We start from the raw sequence: 24,156 nt of genomic DNA on the forward strand, positions 1-24,156 counted from the left end.
ATTTTGAGATCAAGAATACATCCACAGCGCATTTTTGTGATAATCGTACTTCTGTACTCTCCATCCTCGGGAATACTAGAAGTATTGTCAAACCCCCCTCCCTCCCCCCCAGGGGTGTTGTTTTTGGTATATTATGATGCTGCGATGTGTTCAGTGGGATTTATATCTGTTGTGGGTCATGTTCTTTTCGTCTTGGTTTTAGAGAGGACAAAGCTAATCTGGTCTTTTTAGTGATAGCCCTTTCTTTGTTTAATAGCCAAGTGTGAATAAAGGATTGCATTTTACTATTTCTGTGTGTTAAGACATTTCTTTGAGAGATCATCCACCTTAAAAGTCCCACAAGTATCTATTTCTCTCTTTAATCCTGATATAGTATTGTTATTGTGCGCATGACATTGTGGGATTTATTACTAAATCTGGTTGACACAGAATCTCGTGCACTTCTGCATGGAAACCAGTCAGCTTACGGGGTTTTATTGCTAAAGTCTATTTGAACAAGTTGAGGTTAGAAACTGATTGGCTATCATGCACAGGTGCACGAGATTCTGGGTGAACCAACTTTAGTAATTCTCCCCCTGTGAGCTAAGAGTGGTAACCTTTCTTTTTCTATTCTGAAAATCTGTAATGGATTATGGTGTCCTTTTATGACACAGAGAATAGCTGTGATTCAGAGGATCTCAGCTATTCTCTGGTCATTCACAGTTTATAACACTCAGGAGAACATGTTCAGCCCTTCACTGGAGATCTGTGTTCTCCCTCCAGATTCTCCAGCCCAGAGCTGGAGAATCAGAGGGACCGCAAACTAAGCAGAGATAATTTACCTCTGTTTAGTAAACTGATCTTTTACTGTAATCTCGCGAGATTATAGTAAAATCAGCCGTTTTCCAGCGTTTGTAGACCGTTCTCCCTTCGTTTGGAGAAATGATCTACATATGCTTCATAAACGACATTCACAGGAGAACTGTGTTCTCCGAGAATGCCGGAGAACTGAACAGCGATCTATTACTGCTGGTTCATAAACGGACACCTAAGAGTTAGGTGCTGGGACTACATAACTCCTGTGTGAAATCAGCCATAACTATGGCTTTGATTTTCTTTCACTATCCACCATCCTTCCACCATCTTGTGGTGGAAAATAAGTGCTGCAGGGGCAGCTTTTGATTGAAGGCAATTATTGCAGCAAAAGATGCTTTTTTTTTTTGGCTGTTGCCTTTCTTTAAAGGTTTTGTCAATACTCAAACACCAAAAGTCCATCCTGGACAAAAACTGCAATCTCATATTATAAAATAAATTAAGGGATACTCAGTCCATAGTCGGTCTAGTACATCAATATGGCTAATGGTAAATATACAGGATCCTCACAAGCACCTGCAGAAAGTTCACTAACTTTTGTATGCAGTTGGTAGAAAACCTAGACAGCCATTATACCAAAGTATGCTGGTTTATTTATCTTAACTATAGATTTTGTGCTGTTGGTTGCATTTTTCTAGGATTTCCTTCCACTATGCATTCATTAGTCATATGTCATGTTTGTTCAAAGTGAAAAATAATCCAGTATGTATGCATCAGATGCTGAGCTGTGTCCTAATTTAAAGAGACTCTGTAACATCAGTCTAAATATAGTAGGAAAATATTTTAGAAACACAAGAAATACAGTTCAGTAACATGGACATGGAAAAGCTAATTCATGAAATCGGAAGACTATAATGAATTCTAAGTGCTCCCTGAGAAAAGCACACATCTTTCCTGGGATTCTTGCATAAACAGAGGTGTTTCAAGCTAATCTGAAAGAGTGTCTTTTATGCAGTGCCATCAAAAAAACCTCCCCTTAATGGAACAGACAATTTGATATCCACAGTAAAAAAGAGTCCTTGTTTGTGCCTAACACACTGAGTAAATTATTAAAGAGCTGGTTATCCTTGCAAAAATATTATTCCCTAATGTTCCTGTAATATTGCCAAGGTCACTGAGAGTTTAGAATCAGAAATTTAACCTAGGTAAATTATTCACACTAAAATTGGGTTACTTAAGTGGTTTATAAAGCCAACACATGCTACTAGTTCAAGAAAAGTGGGTTCTTCTACTAGAATTGAATGAAATTGACATTTGAACCATATGAAATCCATTTACAATGAAGAATGGCTTCAAAGTCAATCCACATACCATTCAGCTATTTTTTGGAAAGGACAGTAATAATTATACATAAAAGAGAAACAACCTGATGCCAAAGAATCTTGAGTCTTTGATACTACCTTTCCAAGACCAGCAGCACCAATGAATATATATATATATATGCACACTCCCCAGCCACTTTATTAGGTACACCTGTTCAATTGCTTGGTAACACAAATTGCTAATCAGCCAATCACATGACAGCAACTTAATGCAGTTAGGCATTGTGCATTTTTTGGTGAAGACAACTTGCTGAAGTTCAAACCAAGTATCAGAAAGGGGAAGAAAGAGGTTTTAAGTGACTTTGAACGTGGCATGTTTGTTGCTGCCAGACGGGCTGGTCTGAGTATTTCAAAAATTGCTGATCTCCTGGGATTTTCACACACAACCATCTCTAGGGTTTACAGAGAATGGTCCAAAAAAGAGAAAATTTCCAGTGAGCGGCAGTTGTATGGAGGAAAATGCCCTGTTGATGTCAGAGGTCAGAGGAGAATGGGCAGATGATAGAAAGACAAAAGTAACTCAAATAACCACTTGTTACAACCAAGGTATGGAAAATACCATGTTTGAAATCACACTTCGAACCTTGAAGCAAATGGGCTACAGCAGCAGAAGACCACACTGGGTGCCACTGCTGTCAGCTAGGAACAGGAGAGGCTACAATACACATAGGCTCACCAAAATTGGACACCAGAAGAATTGAAAAATGTTCCCTGGTCTGATAAGTCTCTATTTCATCTGCGACATTCCGGTGGTGGTAGGGTCAGAATTTGGCATAAACAACATGAAAGCATGGATCCATCCTGCTTTGTATCATTAGTTCAGGCCGGTGGTGGTGGTGTATTGGTGTGAGGGATATTTTTTTTGGCATTAGCAAGGTGTACCTATTAAAGTGTCCAGTGATTGTATATAGATCTGAGAAGGGGGCAGTTGTTGTCTCTTGCTCATTCTAGCATAGGGGTATCCACATGCTAAACTCATGAGAAGATGAAGGAGTTGAGCTAGTCTAATACGTAACTTGCTTTGTACTCTTATCTCGAAAATGTTTGTCAGATGCAATACTATCTGCTGCAGCCTTGGTACTGTTTTGTAAAATATGGTGTCACAACAGCACAAAATCTAGCATTTTCACTATTCCAAAATACAATTTCTATTTTTAATTTTTTTTCATTATTACTTTACATATAGGTTGTTCCCATCGGCCAGGAATTGATGAAGATGTAGCCGTACTAAGCTTACAGTCAACGTGACACATGATCCCATGATTTAGAACTACCAAAGAAAGACTTCTTGCCCACAGCAGTTCAGACAGATTTTCTTTTCTATTGCTCCATCTAAGACTATAAATGTTACCTCATCACCCCACCAAAATAATGGATGACATTGCTACTGAGAAGAAAGCATGGGCTTCAAAGACATCCTGCTTTCCCACTCTCCAACACTAGGCATTGAGCAGGGTGTGTCTTCTAATAAAGCTAGGCATGCATGGCAGTGAGCATGAAACAGAGAGTGCCTTCCTGCTGCAGAAATGTCAAGTACTACAGGACAGCACATACTGGCACAACAGTGGTGCACCTGTGCAGGTTCTTGGAGAATCCCCAGACTGTGGGTGCAGTGTGCACAGCTCCTGTGTTCCACTGATTGTAACTGATCCCCCAGATTCCTCCAGTTGGGGGGGGGGGTCTGACCTCAGACCACACCAAAGTAAAAGTCAAAGACTGTTTGCGAGACTTTCATCCTCTAGATCTGTCAGCCAAGCATTGCTAGTCATCTGTACTAAGTGATATGCCAGTGTAATTCCTCTGAAAAGGCATTCTCTGGTCATAAATATCTGTGCTTCTGCTTCTGCTTCTGTTCGTTCTTAACAAGGGTTCTATGGAACCCTACATTTCCTCCAGATGTTCTTAGGAGTTCTTTGAGCAATGAGCAATTTCTACCTCTGAGATAAATAACCATTGACAACTATGATCTTTTTAGTTATCTGTAAGGGGGAATTCTTCCAAATGACCACATGTGTAAGAAGCATTCCTCCCAGCGACCATCACGCTAATTTACTATAACCTGCAGTTATAGTCATGATTAGCAGGGGTTCTCTGGGACCTGAAAGTTATTTCAAGGGTTCCACCATCTTAAAAAGTTGAGAAAGGCTGACTGACATGTGCTGAGTTAGTAGTACTGTGCAAGGTTTGTCTATCTACCTGTGAATCTCATAATTACAGAAACATGAAAGGAACAAACTTTTAAGTGCCAGTCACTGTGTTCTTTTGGCACCTAATTAACACTGTGTCTAAAATGGCTTACATTGTTTAAAGTGGTTGGAAACCCTTGCACCCAAACAGTCTTATGGGACCATTAATGTGACAAAGTGATTGATGTGCCCCTTCAAAAAATTGCTGCTTTTTATCTTTGATTTTTGGTGATTTATTCCCTGTCCTGTGACCACAATCCTCTTCCGTTCTGATCCTAAAGGCAGCCGGTGGGCATGTCTTACTTACAGCTCTCCATCACTGCAAGTCAAAAGCAAGGCCAGGAGGATTGAAGGAGCTACTTCCCCATTGGAGTTTTCTTATAGATAAGGATGCTTTCATGTCCTCATTTACAAGAAAGCATGTGATGTCATGGACAGGGCAGGGCTAGGAAAATGAACACTGGCAACGGTATCAGGAAGTGACTGTTGTCAGTGGAAGAGTGAGGGATTGCTGGAATGTCTGGATTAGACAGTTGTTTCTAATCAGACATTCAGCAACCCAAAAAAGTGCTTATATGAAAGTTTATTACACTATATTCCTCAAATAAATACATCAGATTTTTATTTTTGACTGGAATCCCACTTTAAGTACTTTATAAATTGAATGAAAAAGGCAAACCCTACTGTGGAAAAAAATACATTCTATGGGATTATAGTTGTATCAAAAGAAAACCCCATTGGTTCGGACTTTAAGGGCATCAGTGAATATGTAAAAAATATCAATCTTTATTAAACATAGATTTGTTTAAAATATCAACCATAAAAATATTATATGGTCGGTTACTTTGAAAGTAATTACAACATCACCATACAAAGATGTATCAACATTAGAGTTCCTGAACAACAGCCAACGCATTTCAGAGTAAATCTACTCCTTCAGGGATTAGGCTCTGTGCATAGGTGATATTGTCTCTAGAAGCTGAAACATACATATTAAGAACATACAGCAACTCTATCAGCAATTATATATAACATAATTGTGTAAACGTCAAATATACAATACTCACGACATAGTACAGTGAGAACTAGAAAAAGTTTCCTCTGCATTTAAAAGCATATGATGTGTAGCTGGGTAAACCAATCCTGTAGCCGTGTACGGCCACAGCTGAATGGAGCTGAATAAAAATTTTGGTTGTAAATCAACTCAAGTTTCCAGTGCCTTCTTATGTGTTTGCTGTGCTATACGTCAACATGATGTAGTACACTGTTGGGCTTTCCATTCATTGGGAAGGCATAGCCTAATTTGTGATCATTTAATTTGTATTACATTATTTTCTCATTTTCTGGTAATATTCAGCTGATTAATTAGGAAAGACTTCCTGTGAAGTAAACTGTTACATCAGATGTTTTAATTTTGTAATATAAATCTTCTGTTGAAGGGGAGGATCAAAGATAATATTGGCTGACCTTCTGTTCAACAGAGATGCTGTGAGAAAATAGTTCAGCGGAGCAGCATTTTCTCCCCATCTTTTGCCCACTGCTACTTTTCATGACAGCTTCCCGTCAATGGTTGTTAAGGAATCAGCGGGTGCAAGTGTATGCCACACCCTCAGCACCCAATGATGCAATCCAGCTTCATTCATTTGCATGTCGCTAGCAGGGGCAGGGATAGCAAGGAAATAATTGTTGAAATAGGACAACATGACCATACTTGAACAATGACACCAACTAAATATGGTCATGTCCATATTTGATTACAGACTGGATATACTTTACATAGCCCCTATGTTTACAATTAATGGCATGAACCAAGAGATTTAATTTGCAGCAATTGTAGTGAAAGGATTGGGTATGTCCACTGATTTCTGTCAATGAGCTGCCAGGCATTATTCATGATTGATAAAGATTTGCATTGCTGGCTGACATGATTGATAATGAGTGGGACTTTTTTGGGAAATCTTCATTTTTCAATAAAGGACTTGTCAATTTTACCTTTTTTTTGTGAATGAATACTCATTAGCATAAGGGAGCAGTATCTGCAGGATTCCAATAAGCCCATGCCCTCATCAACATTGGGATAACATCACTTGCCAGGGGGTCACTCCTGGCAAGGTACTCCTTCCCCCTCAATATTTAGGGCATGTGGCCTGGTACGGTTCAGAGGGGAAGTAGCGCACGCTTATCCTACATGCTCAGAGAAGGGTCTGGTAATGTATTTTGGGAGGGGGGACCTTTTTTCTTGTTTCTCCACATTAAAGTCCATAGCATATCAGACCCAAAAGGCACTTGGGCTACCCCCCAAGTTTCCCTTCCAATTTTAAAGCCCTATAATGAAATGAGGCTTGCAGATGGGCGTGAATGGTGAGCATATTGGATCAACCAAACTGTGACAAATTTCTTGAGAAGTATACTGATAGGTGTCTTGTTACTGAAAAAGAAGTCAACAGGTTGTTTGACCTCTGTGGAGTACAGGTCTGTTTCAATGTCATGCCTTTCAGCCAACAAATTATCTCAGTTTAGGGCATACCACCATATACCGCATGTTATGAATAAATATTACAAAGGATCAGGGTTTTCCCCTAGCGCTTTCTCTTTAAGCTTCAAACAATAGGTGCAATGTTGGATAGTCTCTGGCACACTGAGGGTTAATATCTTTGCAATTCCTAGTTATACTAATCATGGACATTCTTATGTAGTGATCAATTCTTGATAGCACATTTTTCTCTAGGAATAACTTTGAAGTTAGCATCTCAAGTTAACTGAAGTTAAAATCTCTCAGGAAGTATATATTTTTATTTCTGACTTTTGAAGGATGGCAGAACTCCTGGTGGAAAAAACATTAAAGCATTGCTGATAAAGTGAAAAGAGAGAAGACAGCAATTTTATAAAGCGCAGTTTACAGGGTAAATATGCTCAGTTTTTTTTTTAATTCAGTACAATAGTTTTTCTTGTAAAGCAGAAAGAATGTACCTTTAAAAGCACTACAAAATAAAGGTTCTTCTACTAATTATTATTATTATTATTATTATTATTATTATTATTATTAATAATAATATTTTTTTTGCATGCAGAATCAGTGCAATATTGATACTACATCTCATGCAAAAATGGGAAGGCATTAAATTTGCAACAACTTTGCTTGTTTAAATAAAGCTAAAGCAACCTTAAGTAATTTGTGATGTAACAATCTTTGTTTAAAGAACAACTTTAGAATAAATGTAAGCCCCCTCTCTCTGATCTCTGTGTTAAAAAAGAAAAAAAAAAAAAGCTTTTCTAAATACATATCTGTTTTTCAATTACTTTAAGGTAAATTTCCACTTTTGCAGTCAAATTTGAGAAAAACCCACTATATGTTTGTTATGTGTTCCAATTCACACAGTATACCTAAAACATATTTTAAAGAATATTTCTTACCTTTCAGATGTTTCTCAGGAACAATGTTAAAGAGAGCCTGTCCCAAATCTGTCCTCATAAGCATACAATGCAAGAAGCCCAGCCTCTACACTATGAGAAAGACAGTGTTTAAATCTAGCTACAATTTATAATGAAGATCTGCCTGCACAGTATAGACAGGGTTAATTATGGCAAACACAGCAGCCCAGAACCCTCACAAACACAGAGAGCTACCTAGGATTTTTTCCTTGCTATAAAGTCTAGAACAAAGCATCTAAGCTGCAGTTTTTAAATATTTTTTTAAGTTATGCCATTTAATTGGAGACATATAATAAATTTAAAGTAGGTGTTATCCCAATTTGGCTGCAAAAGTGTATTTTTTTTTTATTTCTTGGAATAAATTATTTTCAACCAAAAATGTTCCACTTGCACCTTAAAACAGTTTATTCATACTCATCTTCCATCTATTTCTCTGTAATCTGGTTTAATTGTCCAGCAACTGTCAGTAACAGTATGAACACTTGACAGTTACTGAATGCCCTGTGGAACATATTGTCAGATATAAACTTTTCTAACATAATACAGGTAGCATTACCTAGAAACAACATCTTAGAAAAAGAGTATGAAAATATTTGCAATTGACCAAAATCTTGGAACAAAATGATTTTGGAATTCAAAAAGGAGCTATGCAATTTGTAGATAAAAGTAGAAAAACAGAAAAATAATATGAGTAACAAAGGAGTACAAAAAGTAACAGTGAGCATTACATTGGTCAACATGAGTATTTCTACAAAGACTACATTCCTGTAAAATGTATGGGTCTATTTATGAAGAAACTTGTGACAAGCTTTCACCATATTTTTCTGACAGTATTTTGCTTTATAATGACGATTACAGGAAATCATTGTATTGACAACATATGGTCAAAATTCATCAATGGTGAGTGAATGCTTGTCAAATTTGTCCAATGATTTTATAAACAGAACCCATAATTTCAAGTTTATTCAATGGCATAACTAAAACTGATAAATGACAATGTTTCATGTAAATAATACAGTAAAAAAACAAGTGCATTTGAAAAAGAAAATGTTGTGCACCTTACATTTTACGTTAACTGACAAGAATGCAGAATACATAAATTGGTGAAATCTGGAATCTATACTACAAAAATAGTCAGCCTGAAAAAAAAATGTTTAAGTAAGCTTTAATTCTATATGTTTACACAAGTCATGACTTTCATACGGTGATGCTCCAAGAATTTTTTTCTTTTGCAGCCTTTTCCCCCATTTTTATCTGAGGCCTCCTTTGGTATTATTTTCCCATCTCATTCCCTGTCCAAAGGCGGTTAACTATGAGTATGGCAGTATGCGTTGACTTGGATTTCAACCCACGCGTTTAAAGTCCTCCAGTGTAGTACAGATTGATGTCCAGCTTTGCAGCAATCCATCTGTTACATAAAACTAGTTACATAATTCTAAACACATCTGGGGACCAAGTGTTTCTCTTCCACCTAATGACTATGAACAGTGTATACATGCTTAATGTAAATCCAGAGTCAGAACAAGGCTCCTGTGTGGTGATGGGAATTTACATCTGAAAACATTAGGTATGTAAGCATATTTTTATACAAAGTGTGCACGCAACATAGCTCCAACCTCTGTTCTATTCCCATACAGCATTCAAAACTAACATCTGCTAATCCAACATGTTTAAGGAACCCAAAATATATATTTGTAAAGTGTAAACTAAACTCACTTATCTTTCACAAAGGTCAGAAACTTCTATTCTTGTCTGTTAAACACTACCATATTCCAGTTTAATAGAAAAAAATACTGGAAAACACCCAATGTTCCCCCCAAACCCTGCCTCTAAAACAGTGGTAAGTCTCCATAATGCAAAGTATACACTGATGTCAGTTTGTTTCTAAATATGCATATTTATATATATACTGTATATATATATATATATATATATATATATGTGTGTGTGTGTGTGTGTGTATGTATAGTGCATGCATAAAGTGTTCAGACCCCCTTTTTTCAATTTTGTTATGTTGCAGGCTGATACTACAATTGTTTAAATTCTTTTTCTTCTCATTAATCTACACTCAGTAGACACTATATTGCCAAAGTATTGGGCCACCTGACTTTACATGCACATGTACTTTAATGGCATCCCAGTCTTGGTCCATAGGGTTCAATATTGAGTTGGCCCCGCCCTTTGCAGCTATAACAGCTTCAACTCTTCTGGGAAGGCTATCCACAAGGTTTAGGAGTGTGTCTATGGGAAGGTTTGACCATTCTTTCAGAATTTGTGAGGTCTGGCACTGATCTCGGATGAGAAGACCTGACTCGCAGTCTCTGCTCTAATTCATTCCAAATATGTTCTATCGGGTTGAGGTGGGAACAACAGCAACTCAGCCATGAAGTGGTAGGCCATGTAAAATGACAGAGCGGTGTCAGCACGTGCTGAAGCACACAGTGCGTAGAATTCGCCAATTGTCTGCAGAGTCAATAGCTAAAGACCTCCAAACTTTGTGTGGCCTTCAGATTAGCACAACAACAGTGCATAGAGAGCTTCATGGAATGGGTTTCCATGGCCGAGCAGCTGCATCCAAGCCTTACACCACCAAGTGCAATGCAAAGTGTTGGATGCAGTGGTATAAAGCACACCGGCACTGGACTCTAGAGCAGTGGAGATGTTCTCTGGAGTGACGAATCACGCTTCTCTATCTGGTAATCGGATGGACGTGTCTGTGTTCGGCAGTTGCCAGGAGAAAGGTACTTTCCTGACTGCATTATGCCAAGTGTAAAGTTTGGTGGAGGGGGGATTATGAAGTGGGGTTGTTTTTCAGGGGTTGGGCTTGGGGCCTTAGTTCCAGTGAAGGGAACTCTTAAGGCATCAGCATGCCAAGACATTTTGGACAATTTCATCAAACAGAAAATTGATGTTGCGCAAATCACAATAATGCCACAGACATTCCAAAACAAATAATGAGATGAGAATGTCTGTGACATTATTGTGATTACCACAACATCAATTTTCTGTTTGTTGTTTTTTGCTAGTGGTATAGCCAGGTGTGTGCTGCTGTCCCAATAGTCCCATCTTTTCTAGTAGTGGCACGAAAAGTTTTTTACATATTTTGGACAATTTCATGCTCCCAACTTTTTTGGGGACATTTTGGGGATGGCCCCTTCCTGTTCCAACATGACTCGCATCAGTGCACAAAGCAAGGTCCATAAAGACATGGGTGAGCGAGTTTGAGTTGAAGGAACTTCACTGTTCTACACAGAGTCCTGACTTCAACCCGATAGAACACCTTTGAGATGAATTAGAGCAGAGATTGTGAGCCAGGCCTTCTCGTCCCACATCAGTGTCTGACCTCACAAATGTGCTTCTAGAAAAATGGTCAAACATTCCCATAGACACACTCCTAAACCTTGTAGACAGCCCTCCCAGAAGAGTTGAAACTGTTATAGCTGCAAAGGGTGGGCCAACTCAATATTGAACCCTGCACATTGTGTGTTAAGGCAGGCATCCCAATCCTTTTGGCAATATAATGTGTGTGTGTATATATATATATATATATATATATATATATATATATGTGTGTTTAAGAGAAAAAAGGAACACATTCCTCAGGGATCCATGAATAATTTCCTATTTTGTAATTAGTATTTCAATCACCTGTATAGAGTAGTCTCAATTATACAATTTCAGTTCCATGTACACTATAATTTAGAGTTTTGTGCAAAAGGTTGATAGATGTGTTTCATGCCAGAGGAAGGGCTGATCACATTGATCTGACCTGCAATTTTTTTAATCACTTTTGTATGTTTTTTTTTTCCGAATATAATATTGTTGAGTGCTGTATAAATTATGGCTGGATGGGACAGCCTGGTTACATGGTACTGGTGATTGTGTCCAGGTACGGTTCACCTTAGGCCTCATTCACACAAGCGTACTTAAGAGTACACCAGGGTGAGGGTCATGTTTGCCAACACTGGATGCATGTTCCTTGCAACCATTTGCAGGCAGTCCCATTCATGTCCATTGGGACCAGGGGCGGACTGACCATTTGGAAACTCGGGCACTGCCCGAGGGCCCTGGGTCAGTAGGGGGCCCCATGAGATGCCCCTGGTACCTTTTTCATAGGCTTTTTTGGGTTTGGGCAAGGACACAGGGGCCCCATAATCCCCTATTGCCCGGGGGCCCCATGAGTTGTCAGTCCGCCCCTGATTGGGACACAGCAGTTTGTGGTACACGCACCCACCAGCTTCTCAGATTGGAAGCAGCAGCTGAGTTTGTGCAGAGGCTGCATCCCAATTGACATGAATGGGGCTGACTGCACGTGGATGCACAGAACATCTGTACATCCTGTACGGGCAAACACGGCCCTCACACGGCTGTATGCTTGAATACGCCTGTGTGAATAAGGCATTATAAACACACCACACACACACACGTGCTTATTGATGGACCTACTGCAGGTTGGCAGCAAAATGAACTCAAGACAAAACTTTTAGGATAGAATGGAGAAGGACTAGAATATTTGTCACGTTTTTATTATTGCCTGTGCCACTATTAGGCCTGGTTCACACCAATGCACTGTGGTTTTTGCCCGTTTTGCAATGTTTTTGCAGAGAGTTTGTGCAACATTTTTATTGAGTTTTTCCAGCTTTTTTTTGTTAAAGTGGACTCTTTTTTGTTGCTGGGCAGAATAAAAACACAAAACGTGGCACAAACACACTATATGTGTTTCAGCAGCTTCTCCATTGAACTCAATTGTAGCAAAAACACTGCTTTTAAAAAAGTCCCTGGTCCTTTCCAAAATGCAACAGCTCAAAAAAGTATAAATGTGAACATGTCCCATATACAACCATGTTAAATGGACTGTAGTGCGTTTCTGCAAAAAGCACTAAAAAACGCATAGTTGTGAACCAATGGTACATACAATGATCATCAATACAATGAACAATAATATTCAGCGCTCACACAATACAGAATAGGATAGCGACGAATGGCTAAAATTAGAAGCAAAAGTTAGGACTGACTGTACAATGGATGTGGTGACGGTGGTCATGGAATCAATGAGTCCATAGGATGGGCAGAATAAGGAAGAAGTGGACCAAGGAGACAAGGCATATGGGATGGAACCGGCAGCTCCTCATCAGGGATGAGGGAGATCCCATGCAATGGATTCTGTGACAGTTGTAAAAACAATCAATGCATCCTTAAGATGCGCAAAATGAAGAAGGGATGGACCAGAGGAACAAGGCACATGGGATAGGACTGGCAGCTCCTTATCAAGGATGTGGGGGATCCCTCAGAGACAAGCAGAAGAGAAAAGAGGGCGCCAGGTCAGAGTGAATAAAAAACATGTAAACTTTATTACAGAAGACTTAAATCTAAAATTCCTTCACTCGGCATGCAAAATGAGAAGGCAGACAGAGGAGCAGGACCACGGTTCACTCTGATGGATGGATGCTGCCTACATAGATCCATCCAGCAGAATGAACTACAGTCCTGCTCCTCTGTCTGCCTTCTCATTCTGCATGCCGAGCGAAGGAATTTTAGATGTAAGTCTTCTGTAATAAAGTTTACATGTTTTTTACTCACTCTGACCTGGCGCCCTCTTTTCTCTTCTAGGTGTGAACCAGGCCTTAGTAAGATTCAACTTCCATCGGTAAACACATAAAATATGACAGAGACATAAGAAGGGAGAGATCCCATGATTGTCTGTTTTATTGGGGATATTTCCCTTCCCCTTTCCCATCTATCTACAGTATGTCTTGTCCAAAACAGGATGCAAACAGTAGTAAAAACTTGGATGAATTTCTAATACTTTTTCACATTAGTCATTTTTTTTTAAATATACCTGATGTTCCATTTTACACATGACCTGCACTAAATGGTATTTGGATCTAAAAATAGTCACAAAATACATTCCCAATGCATTTTAAAATATATACAAATTTTTTTCTGTACAAAACAATTCACCGTTTATGGTAACACCATATCTATCAGTGAATGGAATGTGTGATGCCCCTTTGTGAAGTATCTAGGACATACAGATACATACTGTATTGGCAAAGCAGCCAGTTTGTATTACCTTTCACAGGGCAATCCAGGGTCACATTCAGTCCTGGTCTGGTCACCAAATTGTCACCCACAATGGCCAATATGCTGTCTCTGTTCAAGCTGGTGATGTTCCTTCTGAAGGTCTGGATGACAGGTGCCTCTTTAATTGAAAGCAAAAAACATATGGGTATTTTTCTTTGAATTATATTGTATGATATGTCAATGAAAGAAAAAGTCTCACATTGGAACAGCTTAGGGAATTATAACCCGATAAAATAGGAATTATTAGTCAGTTAATGACAAAACTGTCTTGGTGGGCAAATAGCATAAAGCCAAAAGACAACAGTACCTCGTAGATAGGGAAGAAATCTACAAAAAGTTAAATCAGGTATTTAATGAGGTGCTGAATGATATATTTAAAACTCTGATAGACAGGTGATACAGCATTATTCATGGAAACAAACAATAATGTGCCAGTGCTCATGTATGGGATAATTATCAACTAATAAAAATCAATTAGGCGATCTTTGCTGAACACTGTTTTATATAGGTTGCCAGGTACTCCTGCGGATGTTGAATGCCAAGGATGGAGGATGTACGGTAGGTCATACAGTATAAGGGTCACTCTTGCATATACAATATATACACTTCTAGTTCCCACAACAAAATAGACATTTAGCATGTGTACTGAACTTCTCTGAGGGTCACACTTGGCCATTGCTAGGGATGGCTAGATCTGCTGCAGATGGGACTGCCCTTACCTGCCCAGTTCAACCTCAATTTAACTTGTACAAGATCATTTAAACTTATTCAAAAGTACATTTTGATAGTAAGCCATATGGTACCTCGGTAGTAATAAAGTAATACCTAGTGGGCAACTTACCTGCAAAGTATAAGTGTGAATATTCCATATCAGATCCTTGTCCATTAACAGCTGTACACTGATACAAGCCCATATCTTCCACCGCTGGATCTTCTATAAGAAGTGTTCTACTGTTCTCTAAAGATATCCTATGGAAAAGAACAAACTCTACTTGATTAACAAGGAACTAGAAGATGACAACTAGATTCCAATTACTGAAACTTGAAAAATAAAGTTATTTTGACCTGTTTTGATGCTTGTCAAGTAGAAATGAATGGCCCACACACTGATAAAATCATTGATGTAAAACCAGTTTTAATACAATAAATAGAGGATTCACAACATATAGTCTTGCCTGTCCGCCTCCTGCTCCAACATGCTTCACTTAACAATGGCTTTAATCATGGAGACTCCATGGGGTTGATTTACCAAAACTGGAGAGTGCAAAATCTGGTGCAGCTCTACATAGAAACCAATCAGCTTTTAGTTTTTTTTGTCAAAGCTTAACTGAACAAGCTGAAGTTAGAAGTTAGAAGCTGATTGGCTATCATGCACAGCTGTACAAGATTTTGCACTCTCCAGATTTAGTAAATAACCCCCATGGGTCCTTTATATGGACAATTTCAAGACTCTAGCATGAGTCTCTATACCAAAATACAGGAATATATATTTATTTAGAAACAATGTTCTTCCTTTAACATCTCTTAGGAATTAGACATGTGCACGCTGGAAAATGTTTGTTTAGTTTCTGATGCATTAGTTCATGGAATGAGTTTCATGTCATTCTACCTGCACTGTCATTGGCTCCTGCACATGTCAATCACCGGATCCTGGCCAGGACACGGCGATCAGCAGAGCAACTGACTAGAGAGAGAACTGTGTATGTAAACAACACAGATCTCTCTCCTATCAGCGGGGATGTGCCAGTTTCTATCTCCCTGCAAATTGATCAAATACCACCAAAAGAAACCTCTATTTGTGTGAAAAAATTATATAAATTTAATTTATGTACAGTGTTGCATGACCGCAGAGTTGTCAGTAGTGCAGTGCCTTATAGCAAAAAATGGCCTGGTCATGAAGGTGGGTAAATCTTCCAGAGAGCAAGTGGTTAACTCAGCTTGGTCTGGAGTTACTTAAGGACAATCTTGAAGAGGTGCAATGCATGTATGGTGTATCACAAGAATGGGGCTTAATAAGGAGATGAGGTAGGGAAGATGCAGTACAATTGTCTAACATGCAGTGAAGCTATTCGGAAGCTATATAGCTGTTTCTAATGACTACCATACTAGTGTTGAGTGCATAATCAGCCAGCTGATTGGGAAGCAGTGTGACTTAGCATAGGTGATGGAAGTAGTTAAGGACCTTGTGTGCTTAGGCTCCTTTCCCAGCAAGCAAGACCCCAAAACTGGGTCAGATGTCCTAGGGATCCAGCCTGGGAGTCACAAAAGATGGAGTGAGGCCTCAGGACAAGTGTAAGCATGAGATATGTATAAGAGTTCAGCGGTACAGCTCAAAATGCTTCACAGTATAGAGAGTAGAGTTATGAAGTGTATTGGAAAACTGTTATGCATAGTGTACAGAGTTGAGAACTGTGCCACAAACTACAAGGAGTTAATTATGTGTTAATTTTGAGAAGTATCACTTTTATGCTGGAGTGCAGCCTTAATGCTAAGCTTGTTCATTGGCAGATTTAGCCAGCCATAGGGGGCACTAGCAAGCGCTCTCTCTGGGTCCCAACATGGGCACAGTAAGCCCTGCCCACAGACCCCTGGTGGTTCTGAAACCCTGACAAATCCTTTTACAGAAGATAATTTGCTATGGTACCATCCATCAGTTGGCCCAGCACCCCTCAGTTGCGTGTATGTTGGGCCAGCGTACAATTGAGATATTTATATGATCAAATGGCATAGAATGGCTGCTCCCTCCAGTCCTCTGCATGCTTCCCCTGGACAAAATCCTCCCTCACTGCTGTTGTGGTTCTCCTTCACTTCTCTACTCTACAGTTTCTGGCAGCAAGGCACACTCTGCCACCCCATCATCCCAACCCCCTAATGTTCAAGCCCACTTGGCGTAAGCTGCAGGAACATAATGGCAATTGCTGCTCCCTGCTTGTTTTCCTCTCTTTTGGTGCCATTTTTCTTAATGTCTGATAACATGAGCATCCTATTGCAGCAAGATACTGATGCTATTCTGAAATATTCAGCTGACTCCTCCATGCCATTTTTCAGGGTAACAGTGGGACCAGCTAAAAAGGAAGAGGGTGCATTTGCAGCTTCTGGAGACAATGCACTGCTCTACAACCAGGAGGAGGAGGATGGGGAAGGCTTGGTGAGCCACTCTATGATCTCCTCCACCTGTTTTGACTGTATAGCATTGCAAGAAAGAAAAACATACCTTTCTTGCTCTTCGGATACTCTCATTCTAGAGAAGAATATTGCCTACAAAAAGGCTAAGAAAGGCTAGCATAGGACCCCAAGGCCCATTTATTTTCCATTCCTGGGTAGATTATGTCTTCTTATAAATGGTAAACCTCTGTGTTGGGCATTTGTGTATATTGTTTTGATTGAGGGGATACTATAGTAGATCATAAGGCAGCATAAGACCACTCCATGAACAGGCAATACTGAAGCTGACAGCATAATATGATACAGTAACGTATGGATATTCCCAGGTTCCTGGTGATGTTTTTTTTTTTTGAGAATGTAGCGAATATACCTTTTTCAGCAACAATTTTTCTTTCTTTTTACATGTATGTTCCTACATGTTCTGATAGTGCTTTGTAATGAGCAACCTACAAATTATGTAAACGTTTTTACCCTCTTTTGTTCTGTAAATTGAAATCTGATTAATAAAAACCATTGGAAAAGAAAAAGCAGATGTCCCCTGCCTCCCAAAGTGTGGCTGACCACCTCTTTGTCCTGCAGATGTGGAACCTGCTCATTCCCTTCTAACTGCACAAGAAGACCCTTTGCCTCTCCCTTTCAGCCTACCAGAAATGATGCATACAGGGGATTCCCTAAGTTTATTAGCAGCTATGGCAATAGGGGGATTAGGGAGGTAGTGCTCTGTTGCACTTAACACTGTGGTGATTTAGCCCACCACAGTGTACTGCACAAGTATGCAATGATGTGCTGAAAACAGATTAGTTTTGTTAGCTCACCATACTGCAATTCATGGTAATGTAGCAGAAAACAGCATACACTATCTTTCCTAGAAAACAGATTGTCAGCTCTCCCTATTTACTCCAAGTCTCCACATACACTGACAGAGAGCAGTCTGGAACCCTGGAATATAAGAAAGCCCATATTACTGGTCCTTCTAAGCCTCTTAAGTACAGCTAAAAGGCCAATAAGGGCAATATTGAAAATTGCTTTCGTGATGAATGGTTGCATGACTTCACCATTTTCCCAAAATGTGAATGGCTTGCATTCACACTGAACTGTTTTACCCAAACCCAGAGTTCGTCTCTAATGGCAACCTGGGCAGACATACAAAATTTCCAGACTGGGCTTGCATGCTATGTATTTAAACTATTACTAAACCCACAACAGTAAAATCAGTCTGTATATGCAGAAAGCATGCTTGGCATACTCACTGTGAAATCTTTGTGTAAAAAAGATGTTTGATCCTGTCTTCTCTGATCTTCCCCTCCTTCTACTTTTCCCCAATATATCTCCTGATAGAACAGGGGCTTGGAGGCAAGCTGCAAAAGTTCAGTTTGGTATGCATTGCTAGAGGTTTTTTTTTCTTGGGAGAGTGCATGTGATGAACACAGGACCAATCAACGCTGTCCAGACAGAGGGTCAGAGGTCATGCAGCCTCATAGGGGAGAATGGAAACTCCTCCTAAAAGCTTTAACCAGTGCTCTGCTGGACACTGGTAGAAGTTACAAGACTGCTCTAACTGCTGATGCGAAAAGGTATTTCGCAGTTTATATTTACTAAAATAATTGCATTTTCATGTTCTGTATACTGTGGGAGACCAGATAGAGTGAATGCAGGATCCTGGGTTTAGTAAGACTTTAAGCCTTTTACCATTTGCTCATATAGTTGCTGTACCATTTCACAGTGTTCTGTAACTTTCTGTTTAAAAAAAAGTTGTCTTTAGAGTGAGAAGTGGAATGATCTTTCGGTTTGCCCCAACCAATTTATATACTAGGTGTAATATATCCCCACAGAGCGCTATTTGCCTGGGTTCAGTGCACTGCCAAAACCAAACAAAGCCTAATCTCTTAATTCTCTGATTGAATGGGGAGACTACAGAACAGAGCCGTCAATCATTATTCAGGGAATTGCAGAAGGATTCAGTGCTGGCAGAGAATACATAGTGTGTGCCATTTTAAAACTACCATGTGGCGAGGTAAGAGGGAAGTTAGCACAGTCTCTTGTGTGCCACTAATACAGAAAAGTACATACATTGCCAGCAGTGAAAGCCTCAACAAGGCTTGCCTAATTTTTAAGATTCGTTTATGAAAATATTTGCTATAGACTTTTTGGTATTCTGCATTTAATCACATGGCTCAAGGGATGCATAACAGGGAATTCTTCCAAGCTAAAATAGGCTGAATGAAGGATGAATATAATAAAAGGAAACATGGCAAAAGTACATAAAAATCCTCCAGAAACTCAAGTCCATAGGTCTGATGCTTGTGACTAATCGTTGCCAAGTCTAAGGATCAAGGTTGATTTCTGGTTTATGTCCCTTTTCTTCTGCTGCCCATGTCCTGAACTTGTTTTTCAAACAGCAAAATAGCAATCTTTGCATTGAGCACAACATGGTTAGATTGGTAAATAGACTAAGAAAAGCTGCCTTGGAAAGTACAAGTGCAGTTCCAAACAATCCAGGATTAACAAATGATTTTGGCCAATGGCAAATGATCCTCTATTAGCCATAGCAGTAAAAGGCCTGTTGATAAAGCTTTCTCCCAAACTTTGACTCAAATGTAATTACACTTATCACTCTAGTTAATAATGAACATAAGCGGATGAATTTACAGTTTATCTGAGCAAAAAGGCTGAGCTAGCAGTTACCAAGACTTTATTCAAAATAAAAAGCAAGCATGGCTATCAGCCATAGGACAATGGTGATTTTCAGCATCATGCAAAGCAATAATTACACAAAAACAAAAAATTAAGCAATTTCAAGGCATACTGAGAACATTCCAAAATACTTTAAATGACTAGTTGGTTGTGCAGCGTTACACTATTATAGATACATCCATGGCAACCCGTAGTTCACTGCCTGAACAGATTAAAAATTGTTCTCAAAAACATTTGTGGACTGATTTGGAAATCAGGGCCCAGTTTCCTCGAAGCTTACAAATACATTGGTGAAAAGCTACCATACACCTCCCAATTTTCATCTATGGGAAAGTGGCAAAAGCCCATACCATTACAGTTATGCAAACCATGAAGAATTAAAGTAGAACTAAACACAAATATTTTTTCATTTTGGATAGAGTAAGGTAGGGTTATAACCCCTGTCAGTTTTCCTTCATTTCTGGTCCCACAGCCTAAATAGGAAGTGAGAGGAAATCCAATATGATGGAATTCTTGGTTGTCACCAGGGTTACCATAACTAGTTTAACCATTGGATGATTTCCTCCTGGTAGCCACCCTGTCCTAAATAGGTGTGACTGTTTCTCTCTCCTGGCTTCTCCCACCCTGCCGAGTGCCCCTATAGCAAGCCGCTTTTCCATTGACACACAGTGGCTTGGCCCAGCCCCCTCAGCTCTCTCCTCACAGACTGTGATTGACAGCAGCAGGGGCTACTGCCTTCTGCTGCTGCCTCCATGTCCAGTGAGGAAAGAGAGATTGGGTAAGTATTTATGAGGGGTTGGGAGGGATACTGATCAGAGAAGGTTTTTAATCTTAATGCAGAGAATGCATTAAGGTAAAAAAAACCTTTTACCTTTAAAACCACTTTGAAATGTACAATATCCTGAAGATTTGATAAAAACTGAGAGCAATGAAAACTTTTTCGTCTGGGTGTATATCAGGCTGAAAAGAAGGCACATTTGAGGTGGGACAGAGGGGTTTAGATCCCAAAGAGGGAGAGTCCCTCCAAATGATACATAGTTGGCAGCCAGTCATGTTACCAGATGTATTTTGGAAGTATCCTGGAAATATTTCTATTATCAGCATACGGCAGAAATAAACAAGAAGGAAAAAAAAATTCTTAACTGATTCACCTGGACTCTAAATTTTCCCCAGGCACTCAAGATAAAAACAAATGGGAAATACAGTAAGGACAAATGACATGTTAGTTGTTAGGTGCCAATATAAAAGGGAGGAAGCCACTGCCACGCAAATCACAAATATTCGTTGCTAGAGTTGGAAGAGGCTTCAAGATCAAAGCCATGTATATGTTGATAAATCTTCATCTTCTCCACATGTCTCACTCATCCAGTCTTGGTGTAAGCTTATTATTATTTTTATTCTCTAATTTTTATTGAAAAATATTTTTTAGGAAAACATATAAACAAATACAAGAACAGCAGCTCCATAATGAAATCTCTAATGTCATAGTGGCAAGTACATCTAGACAAGGCTACATACAAAAGATAAGTACGGTACATGAACAGGTGCCGGTTATAACCAGGTTGACCAATATATAACGCTATGTACAGTTTCTTTCTCTGTGCTTCAAAATTACAAATATATAATATACAGAAAAGTAAGCAATCAGAAACAAAATCGGGTGCGGACTAACCCCTGACTGAGAGATATGTTGATGTAAGGCTCACAACCAGGATCGAGGACAAGAGATAAACACATGCTTCCTGAGATATAATACCATTTTCCAAAAATGGAAATATAAGATCTATAGCAACTATCCGAGATATCTCGAGAAATTGAGTTCTGGTAATTGCACTCAGTGCCCGAGAGAAAGAAGAAACAAAAGGAGGAAAAAGGGGGGGGAAAGGAGAAGGAAAGCAATTGAAGAACAGAGAAAAAGAGACTGGATCCACTCGACCTGACCACCTCTGTCCTCTTTTACTTTCAAAATTAAATGTAAAAGTTCTTTAGATATCATTACAGCAAGGAGGACATACATCTTCCCGCTTGTCAATTTTCAAAGCATCTTGGCTGCTGCAGGAATCATTTATTATGGCATCTTCATAATGGTGCTCTGAAGGCCTGATATATGCTGATCAACAATAACTTTATGACCTCTGACAGGTTAAGTGAATAACATTCATTATATTTTTACAATGACATATGAAACTCAGTGGGATATATTAGGCAGCAAGTAAACGTGTTGTCCCTAAAGTTGATTTGTTGAACGTAGAAAATAATGAGCCTTTCAGTTTGTTTTCGTTGTGTCTATTTGGCTGTCTAGCCGCAGACCTGTCAGAGAGCCCATGCTGACCCGTGTCCAGAGACAAAAGTGCCTACAATGGGCATGTCAGCATCAAAACTGGCCCATGGAACAATACAAGAAGGTGGCCTGGTCTGATGAATCACACTTTCTTTTACATCATGTGGATGGTGGATGTGTGCACTGCTTAACTGGGCAAGAGATTGTGCCAGGATTCAGGAGGGGAAAAGGCAAGCCAGTGGAGACAGTGTGATAATTTGGGCAACGTTCTGCTGGAATACCTTGGGTCCTGCCATTCATGTGGATGTTACTTGATATATACCACCTACCTAAACATTGTTGCTGACCAAGTACACCCCTTCATGGAAACAGTATTCCCTGATGGCAGCAATGGATAATGCAGCCTGCCACACTGCAAAAATGGTTCAAGAATGGTTTGAGGAACACAACAATGACTTTGACATGTTGACTTGGACTCCAAATTCTCCAGATCATATTACAATCAGGCATCTGTGGGGTGTGCTGGAAAAACAAGTCTGATCCATGGAGGCCCCACACCGCAACTTAAAGGACTTAAAGGATCTGCTACTGATGGCTTGGTGCCAGATACTACAGTGTACCTTCAGAGGTCTATTGGCATTTATGCTTTGATGGTTCAGGGTTGTTTGGAGGCAAAAGGGGACCTACTCAATATTAGGTGGGTAGTCATAAAGTTATGGCTGATCTCTGTTGAAAAAAGACTTTATTCTAGGTAGTAAATGAAAAAAAACACACTAGAAGAAGGGTCCTGCACCAGTCAAAGAAGACATGCAGATTGTGAAAACTTTCCAGTGTGTCACACTGGAGGATCCAAAGCAGGGGCATATAAGGTATATATAAAAGCCATGTGAATGTCCAAATTTATAATAAGAAGCTTCATGTGCATGTCCTGGAACTAATATGATGATCACTGTCTTTTATGATATGTTGGAACTTGGTGGTTTTGCAACGTGGTTACTACCTGATATAATAGGTTGGTTTTTACATTCTTGTTGATTTACTAAAACTGGTGCACTCAGAATCTGGTGCAGTTGTGCATGGTAGCCAATCAGTTTCTAACTTTAGCTTGTTCAATTAAGCTTTGCCAATAAAACCTGGAAGCTGATTGGTTTCTATGCAAAATTGCACCAGCTTTTCACTCAGTTTTAGCAAATACCCCCCATTGTGTGCCGTTAACTAGTGCACTAGTGGGCTGTTGACTAGCAGACTTCAGTTATTCGATGTTATATGAGGTGGCTGGTCAATGATGATGGCTGAGACAATTTTAGCAGCACTTTAATGATCTTAGAATCTTAGTTATGACCTATTTAAACATGAACAAAAAATGAAAGGCTGTCGGCAGACTGGAAGAGGGACTTAACATATCCCAATACCCTGTCACATTGCTGCCCTTTTCTTTCATTACAATTGCTGTGAAAAACCTGTTGTTGGAACTTAGAAATAGTGGTGAGTTTCATCCATTCATGATTCTTTCATCATGTGACAGTGGTAGACTAAGGTCTAGTAGCTGACTGCTGGGTCTGAGCACTGCAACATCATGGGAAAAGGTCATATGACCACCCATAAATAGAAGACATTTTGCAGCAATAGTTATGGAGGAAATCACAATAGCGTTGCACAGGTGAGTATAAGGTAGCCAGGAGGTCAGTTTTAAAGCTGAATTCCAGGAAAATATAAAATATACAAATCAATGTAACTGTATTTATTAATACATGATTCATTTTTTTTAATGTAAGCAGTGACATAACATGAAATGGGCCTGGTACCAGCCTTTGCAATTCTTTGTACATCAGCTCTTAGACTGGAAGAGGGAGGGGAGCAGCATGTTGTCAGTGTGTGCTGCAGTGCTGATGTGCTGTAAATTTTTTGTAAATGTAAAATGTGTTGAACCTGACATTGACTTGGTATCAGCCTTGTGTAATCCTTTGTACAGCAGAGCTCTGAATGGGAAAGTGAGAAGCAGCACAAGGACTCCAGTGCCCTTGTGCTAGAAAAAAGGGTCACACTGATAGGAGGAGAATGACAGAGATGTGGCTTTTCTCTGCTGCTTTTCCATTACTATCCAAGCACAGGCTGGGTGAGGGACAAGACCTGTAAGTGT

General features: G+C 39.5%; 1 protein-coding gene across 1 annotated transcript in view; it reads right to left on the reverse strand.

The window, feature by feature from the left end:
• The window catches only part of ADAMTSL3 (ADAMTS like 3), a 670,777-nt gene that overhangs the window by 43,289 nt on the left and 603,332 nt on the right, over positions 1-24,156 (reverse strand). Inside the window, exons 22-23 of the mRNA XM_089676419.1 lie at positions 14,718-14,845; positions 13,866-13,994 (exon numbers count right to left, since the gene is read on the reverse strand). Coding sequence (XP_089532545.1) covers positions 13,866-13,994; positions 14,718-14,845 — 257 coding nt within the window. The remainder of the gene's footprint in view (positions 1-13,865; positions 13,995-14,717; positions 14,846-24,156) is intronic.

This window comes from Staurois parvus, unplaced genomic scaffold (genome assembly GCF_062004578.1).
Source record: "Staurois parvus isolate SC_StPar_1 unplaced genomic scaffold, SC_StPar_1.0 ptg000168l, whole genome shotgun sequence".
NCBI classification, from domain to species: domain Eukaryota; kingdom Metazoa; phylum Chordata; class Amphibia; order Anura; family Ranidae; genus Staurois; species Staurois parvus.